The 8,544-nt window shown below is 39.4% G+C and overlaps 1 protein-coding gene across 2 annotated transcripts in view; it reads left to right on the plus strand.

Moving 5' to 3' along the window:
- Nucleotides 1-8,544, plus strand: part of RMDN2 (regulator of microtubule dynamics 2) — a 68,636-nt gene that overhangs the window by 48,307 nt on the left and 11,785 nt on the right. Inside the window, exons 7-9 of one of the 2 annotated variants that reach the window (XM_019549716.1) lie at nucleotides 3,777-3,875; nucleotides 5,877-5,930; nucleotides 6,032-6,112. In XM_019549716.1, the coding sequence (XP_019405261.1) occupies nucleotides 3,777-3,875; nucleotides 5,877-5,930; nucleotides 6,032-6,112 (234 nt within the window). The remainder of the gene's footprint in view (nucleotides 1-3,776; nucleotides 3,876-5,876; nucleotides 5,931-6,031; nucleotides 6,113-8,544) is intronic. The other variant, XM_019549717.1, reaches the window with a different exon arrangement.

Below are 8,544 nucleotides of genomic sequence, written 5' to 3' on the forward strand. Positions count from 1 at the left end.
GAGGGGGGGCAGCAAGACGGGGCTGCAGAGAGCCCAGGGTGGACAAGGGGGCCAGAGTAGAATAAGGCCCAGACCAAACTATGTGAGTACCATCTGGCTCGGGCTGTGGTGTAGGGGAGCAAAGGAGCCGCAGATAGTGTCCCCTTTGCATCAGGGCAGTAAAACAGGCAGCCTCCCGCTTAATTAACATATTCTAATTAATTAACAACAATGCATGGCAGGTAAGAAGGTGGGTGGTTGGCCCATAACAGGTGTGTGGGGTCACCAGTAGACGGACCCCGAAGAGGTACACCTGTCACACAAGGTTATTAAGCTTTACATTCCCTAGGCACAGCTACGTGAGGCACTGACTGTGCAGTAGCCTGATACTACTGTGTAGCATCGTGTGGCAAAAACCATGCCAAGATACTACCGCACAGTATTATTAGGCTACTGCACGGTAGCATCATCTAAAAGGCATTCACTGGGACTACTGTGCAGTAACTTGGGTTACTGTGCATTTATTTAGTACTTGTATAAGCAAGCCAAATAAACCATAGCTATTTTCATTTTTTTCTTGTATAAGCAAGCACTAAATAAATGCCCAGTAACCAGCGCGCAGTAGCAACATAGCTAGACACACCCCCTGTCTAGCTATTTTTATCCACCATTAGCAACCTGCAGTGCAGCAAGGCAGCATTTTTAAATACCCAAGCCTTTGGTTACAGTAGGGCTTTCTCCGTAAGTGCATGATCTGACTGACACCCCTCATTTTTCACATCCTGGTTCTCATATGACTTTTTGACATTGCTTTATACTTTGTTTGTCTCTCCTGTCTGCCCACTTTATGTAGGTTAGGCCAGCAATTATCAAGAAACCGTAGTGCTTCAGTCCTTATACAAATGTAGAGTTAGGCCTAATCTATTTCAGTAAGCATATGGTGCTGGGGTTGAAATCCTTCTGTATAGGAGCAGGTTTCTGATTTTCTCTACAGAGGCACCAGATAGCCTCCACTTGAAAGAAAAGCGGTGGTTCCTCCAATAATTTAAGATTCATCTCATTTAAGCAAACACATTTTCATCTCTTCGTTGCCATTTTGGTGCTGTTCTTGCTTTGACTGGGGAGTTGTTCACTCATTGTGCTAAATGGTGGAACTGAAAATATACCAGTAACCCGTTCAGTCTCAGGATTCCCTTGTGGCTTCAGGCATGTGTCTAGATAGGTAAAGGAAAAAGTGGTAAAAGACAATGAGAAACCATAATGAAGACAATTTCAGAAAGCCCCTTTATGTCAGACTGCCATCCTGACAAGTGACAAGCTCGCTGGCATGCACTATTTGTCAGCATTAAACTGGACACCTGTGTAACAATATCAGTGTCTCACCACCATAGGAAAAGAAAAGATGCACCTTTCACAGAGGTGCACCAGCAACGTGCATAATGACAATAGCTGCCTTCTAATGGGCATCACTCCAGAGGATGATAATGGTTCTGCTCTTTCTTAGCAGGGAGGTCCCAGAGGGTAGTGATGGATGAGTGTTTGTCATCCCTTTGGGACCTTTTCTGTGGGGTCCTCCAGAGCATTATCTTACTGCCCCTTCTGTGCAATGTGTATATGAAGCTAATGACACCCAGCTCTTACATCTCCTTCTTTTCGGACCCTGGCCCTGCAGTCTCAGTTCTTTCCCAGTGGCTGCAGTTGGAACTGGATGCAGGTGAACCAACTGCAGCTGACGAGACAGAAGTGATGGTCGGGGGACAGGCCTTGTGACTTGGAGGGAAAGGGCTAGGAGTGTCTTTCACCATCTCCACCTGGTGAGAAGCCTGCGACCTTTTCTTTCAGATTCTGATCCAGCCATAATCATCCATGCCTTTGTAACCTCAAGGCTGGTTTACTGCAGTGTATTCTTCTTAGGGCTGCTCTTGAAGACTATCCAGAAGCTAGTGTAGAAATAGAAATCATCATAGGAAAGTTGGGCTGGAAGGGACCTCTCTAGGTCATCTAGACCAGCTCCCTGTCTGAGGCAGGATCATCCCTATCCAAATCATCTTATACAAATCCAGAATCTAAGCTTTTAGTAAAACTACCATCAACCTTGACAGGCATGAGTCACCAGGAACACATAACTCCAGTGCTCCAGAGTCTGAACTGGCTCCCAATAGCTTACCAGGCACATTCAATTACCATCAGTACACAGTCTGCTTGTCAAAAAACATAAGGAAGGCTGTTCTTTGCAATTACTCCTCAGCTCTGGAACACCATCCCTCTTGAGGCCCACTACGACTAAATATAGACATTGGATTTATGGCACATTATAACCTGCCTAACATCTGACTCCCCAGGTACCGCCCACTATTTACCAGCTACATTCATTCCCCTCCTCCCCACAACCTGTCTCTCACCCACTGACTCCTCAGTTTACATCTTCACTGACTGCCTTTCTTGCATGCATACCAGCCTCTGGCTTCTTTACAATTCATTTCGTCCAGGAACAGCACAGACCAACTCGGATGCTTCCTCAGCCTGACAAAGGGTATTTGTACCCAAAAGCTTGCAAAGAAGAATTTTTCCAACTATTTGAGTTGGTCTACTAAAAGATATCCTACTTGGGTAGGCATTCACTAAATAAAACTAGGGTGAGATATAGTTTGGGTGGCAGGGGTGTGGAGAAGCTTTTTTTTTACCTTGTTATTCTAGTTCTGTTTTAAACTGTTTTGGTCCTCTTGTCACTGAAGTTATTCTGTTTTCTTATTGTAAGCTACCCTCAGCCTTTGCTGGGAAGGATGGCATATACATTGAATAAATAAACAAATTAATCATAATGTTCAGAATCATTCACTAGATGGGTTACCATAATGCAGTGTCTTATCTATCCTTTCAGAAACCTTAATAGAGAAAAGAGTTAACCCTTCAGTGTTAAAAATGTATATAGTTTTTTGATGTTTGCACTTAAAACTTCCCACACTGTGATAAGCTCATAGCAGCTCAGTTGGTATTTTGCACTATGTTCCTTGTGATAGCACTATTTTTTACCATAAAATGGATTATACTTTTAAAATCTGGTAAGGTTGTGTGTCATCAGTCTCTGCATAAGAGATGATACTTTGAGTAGTGAACCAAAAGTCTTTTATTAAGACTCCTTTATATATTCTTTTGCATAATCAACTGTATAAGAATCAGTAGTGTAATGTGGGGTGGGTGAGCGAGTCATGTACCCTGGAAGCTGCCTTAAAGTGTCCTTCTCCAGAAAGACAGAGAGGTGGAGTGCCTCACCTCGCTGTTACTCACCACAGCTTACTTTGCTATTGTGTGCCTGCTGCCTTGCCTCACTCTGCTGGCACTTTTCAGCTCTAGGAAGCAGTAACTTAGGTGTGGACAATAAGCATCACAGAGCATAGTGTTCAGGGGATTGTGGTTTTGTGGAGCAGGAGTGCAGTTTGCTGCTGGGTGGAGGTGGAGAGAACTGACCCCCATTTTTTGCTGCAGAATTCAGCTCTTTTTGTTGCTCACTGGACATGGGCTTTGGCAGAAAAAAAATGGGGTGAAAGCTTCCCCCCAACCTTCTGGCAGCAGCAAACTCTGCCGCCAGTTTAGAGAACTAAGATCCGCAACACACCTTGCACTCCATGAACAAGCCTAAGAAGGTAGGAGAGGATGGGGGAAGAGTAAAGAGTAAACAGGTTGTGTTTTTTCCATGCTATAGCCCTGATGAGAATACAGCAATAGAAGGCAGCATTTTGCATTCAGAACTGAAAAGTAGGTCTTGAGTGTATTATCTGTCTTTGCTTTTATTGTAGGTATCTCAGTTGTCTTGGATTGAGAAAAAAGTAGCTGCAGCTCTTTTTGGAACTCCACCAACTTCAACAGTAGAGGAAGCCTTGCAGAATTTCTTAAAGGTAGATCCTATCCAAGAGTTTTCTTGAACAGTTGTTTTTCAAATGATCTCTGTAACTGTTTTGAAGAGATTTACTCAACAAATGATGTTTGACAGTTATACATTCAAGGCTTCTCTAAATACTACAAATTCCTGTAATAGAAGATTTTCCTTCTTTTTTTCAAAATTAAATGACACAGGATGACCAATCTCACTTATTCCCTATTCTCTTTTAACTAAACTACAACATCTTGCTAGATTAGTTGCTATCAGACTGAATGTCACATCTGTAGTGCAAAAGTAGTAATGATTCCAAGTTTTAATCTTTTTTTTGGGGGGGGGGGGGAGCATAGCATATGTGGGGAAAACGTTGATGTTCTTCAAGTGGAAAAATCAGAGACCTTGCCCCTTTTAGCATCCAACTGTAACCTGAGAATAGAAAGTTTAGATGCTCTAAGGGGGCAATGTCTCAATTAGTACAATCCTATTCTACCCCACACGAGTCCCTGAAAATCCATTAAGATAAAAGGCAGGTAGGTGACCCTCTTCCTTCAGCCACTTTTTGTGACTTAGTCTTAGGGCTACTTTTTTCTCAATCCAAGACTAGGGCTAAAATGAATAGGTGTTATAAGAGTAGATGCATTAATTGTTTTTCAGGTACTTGAGCAGGGTGAAACAGCCAAAGCATTTACCTGCCTGATGTAAACAAGTTGCTTTGGCTTGAATCCTGTTCCACCTATTAGAAGTTAAAGTGGCACTAAAGTGTGTGACACTGTTTCACCCTGCTCAAGTACCTGAAAAACAATTAATGCATCTACTTTTATAACAGCTATTCATTTTAGCCCTAGTCTTGGATTGAGAGAAAAGTAGCCCTAAGACTAAGTCACGAAAAGTGGCAAGGAAGAGGGTCACCTACCTGCCTTTTACGTTAATGGATTTTCAGGGACTCAAGTGGAGTAGAATAGGATTGTACTAAGATAATTAATAAGTGGAATTGATCCTGGTTCTAAAATAAGCACTTAAAATGCAATTGTGTTAATTGTACAGTTTCAAGAAAAGTGTATGCATGGATTTTCTTGTTATTCAACTTAATTCAAAGGTATAGATGTTTATCAACATGAACATTGTGGACAGTTGAACAGTTTCTCACATTTTTCTACAGTATCAGGCTTGCCTTTTCATGTCCCTCCTCTGTTTAAAAATAGATTTTTTTTTAAAATCTTCTGTTGTATAACAATTATTTATCTTGTTACGGCTTGATTTGAAAGCCCACTGAAGTCATTAGAAAGACTCCCATTGACTTTAGTGGGCTTTGGCACAGGGTCTCTGTCATTGATGCTGTAAAGTAGATCTTCTGCACCAAAATTATTTTTCTCATTTTAGGCTGATGATACATACTTTGCCACCAAAAGCAGCAACTCATGGGGCATAAGTATATCATCATCAGTAAATTCTTAGTTCCTGTGTTGTGGTTATTGACTGAAATAGCCCGTTGCTTAAGAGAAATTTTGTAAAATGTACAATCATCATTCTAATTTGCATGTCTTGTGTATGTTTAAAAAGGGTGAATATTTTTTATTTATATTTCAGGAACATGTATTAAAAATATTCTGTTGACCATAAGTCATTAAGGGATAAGAGGATTATTAATTAAAGCATAATTCATTATAATCTCTCATCTCATGATAAAATAAGGGAATACAGTTGACTTTGTACCTAGAATGACAAACTTTTTGGTGGTGTGCAGGATTTTAAGGGAGATAGGATCAGTGACTTGAGAAGAATCTCAAAGTACTACTTTTTTCCAGATTTTGCGTATTAACCATCATAATTTCAGGCATATATGTGTTAAGCAAGTCTTAAGAATAATGAAGCATACAGTTGGAGATGATTTAGACAGCAAAAAAAACCCCAGCCTAGTCTTTGAGGAAGCGTTGTGCATTATTGAAAACTGTATGTTGACCACATAAGTCTTATTGTGCTATTTTTTTGTCTCTCTTGTTTCCTGTATTTCATTACCCAGGCTGAAGAAATGCATCCTGGATATTCCAAATATAATTATGTCTATTTGGCAAAGGTAGTTAAAATGATTTGCTTGTTAAAAAAACAATTCATATATTCTTTTGTTAGTTTGGCAGCTGTCTATAATTACTTTAACACTTCTTTTTTCCTTCTTAGTGCTACAACAGACTTGGCCAGAAAAGCAATGCACTGAAGTACTGTGATTCTGCACTGTCAGTTTTATCAGTTACCAATGAGGTGGGTTCTAAAAGTGCTAAAACTTTTCTAGTGTAACTACTGCACTCATTAATGTTGTATCAAAGTAATAAAGTACAGTAATAAAGCTATATCACTTAGCCTTTTAACAGTGGAACCTTCTTTCTCTCTCTCACCTTCACTTGAGCTGTTCTAATAGATGTCTGTCTAACAGCTCTGGATATCTATCCCACAATTTATATTTCTGCTCTTGAAAGCCTAATATTCTACAATTACTTTTTAAGGCCACCAGTACACAGGGACCAGTAGCATAGGACATTGTTTCAGTTTGCCTTCATTTTCTTCAGGCACACTGCCATTAAACTGGTACAATTTGAACTAGATTAGCATTGATTGGTTACAGCAGTGGATGCAACATGTTCTTCAGCCATTTGAAAGTCTTGAAATGGTTTATTTCGTTTTATGTAGAACAGGCAGTACTGCTAGGATTAGCATTCACTCTCTGATCTCCCATGGAAGCAAGTTTCATAATTACTGATCTACAGCTGAAAATATTCTGATGTTCTAGAGTGTCAAAAGACAATCATGCATTTTGTCAGTTGAGGACCCCGCTTTTAGCACAGGTTATGTGCTAAGGAGAAGAAAGAGAGAGAAGTAGTCCAACTGGCATTATTCCATTCAGTTCTTTGAAGTGCAGGAGAAAGACATTAACATAGAACTATAATTTGATTGACAAGTATAGAATGTACAGTATTAACATGTTCCGACACTGTCTTGGGTGGGCCTTAATATCAACCCAGCTTGGTATATCACAATAGTTAACTAGGCAAGCGTTGCTTAAGTGTGATATCATCTTGTGTTATTATTGGTACAGATATGAACATGAATAATCTTAGTGTGGTGTTCTTTTTTTTTACTTTGTTGCAATATGCTTTCTGTTTTCCTTTTTTTTTTACTGATATTAAAAGTCTGCTATCAATTAGTGATAATTTTTTTGCAGCACTTTGTTGTAGAAAAAATAAAAAATAGTAATTTAAGGGGAACCATTTGTAACTGAACCAGTGTGTAAGCATGGATAGTTCTGTATGCTTGTACAAGCTTTCCTGAATAGATTTATGTTTTCCTTCAAATACACCCTAATGCTGTCCAAATGGGGTTGCAGTTAATCAGTTCAGACACTATGCAGTAATTACATACCAAGACAGAACACCTGGTTATGGTGGACACTACATGCCCTACACATAGCAAAACAAAAGGATCTGTTCTCTTCATTGTGTGCATGCTTGAAGACGTCTTGAGATACCATAGACTCTGTTCAGTGTTAAAAAAAAAAAAAACTTCTGTTAAACAGTCTATTAGTTTTCCATCATCATCAAGTTTTCTGGTGTTTAAAAATGCTAACTGGATGCAGATGAATAGTGATAATCAGAACTGTGGACGTTTATATAAGATTAAGCAATGAGCATTCAAACGCCCCTGTTCAACTAAACAATGTAACAATTTGCCCCTTTCTGCTGTGGCTGATTGTATAGATTTTACAGTGTTTTTGGACCAGAATTATTGTTTGCTTGACTTGGCCTCTTACGTATGATATATTTTGGATTAGATTTAGAAGAAATCCAGGGAAGAAAAGGCATTGGGGTAATAGTGAGTAATGCAGTAAAACCAATCTGTATGATGAAAAACAAGCAAAGAGCAAATATAATGTAGAGATTTGGAATGTGAATTGTGCCAGTTGTGCTGATGCTAAATTTCAGCACTAGTCACATCTGAATCAGAATATTGTGTACTGAACTGATTATTGTATTAGAGGAAGACTGTTACCAAAATTGGAAAAATATGTTGGAAAAACTACTGAAATGTTATGGGTTTGGAGTTTAGGGTAGGAAGAATGATTAATCAGTTAAGGGAGAGAAGAGACTGTTCTAAGACTGAGGAGACTCATGGAAAGAAAATGGTAAATGGATACCAGGGAAGTGTGTAAAGTAGCAACAGATTTGAAAATACATAGCTCACAGATTGAAGCATAAGAAATAGGTCAGACAGCTATAAGAAGCAAGTCTGTAGATTGCTTCATCTTATAGTCATGCACAGTCTCAAGGTTATCATCTGACACATCGCTTTGGATACTGTCACAGTCATGCTAGAAATCTGTCAGTCTTTCCAACTGTAATCATACATAGCATCTCAAATGATTAAAAATGTCTCTTCTGGTAGGAATTCCTTGATTATAATGTTTTTAAAGTACTGTTGCTGATTGAGGTACATGTGTACATCAACAAATATTTTCAGAAGCTCAATTATCAATAATAGACTAAATAATAAAGTCCTTGGCCTGGTTGGTTTTAAGGAACAAGAAATAAAGAATATCATAGTCATAGTATCATAGTAGCTAGAGTCGGAAGGGACCTAGGTAGATCATCTAGTCCGACCCCCTGCCTTGGCAGGAAAGAGCACCGGGGTCAGATGACCCC

The sequence above is a fragment of the Crocodylus porosus genome, unplaced genomic scaffold (assembly GCF_001723895.1).
Source record: "Crocodylus porosus isolate Cpor-Errol unplaced genomic scaffold, CroPor_comp1, whole genome shotgun sequence".
Taxonomy (NCBI): domain Eukaryota; kingdom Metazoa; phylum Chordata; order Crocodylia; family Crocodylidae; genus Crocodylus; species Crocodylus porosus.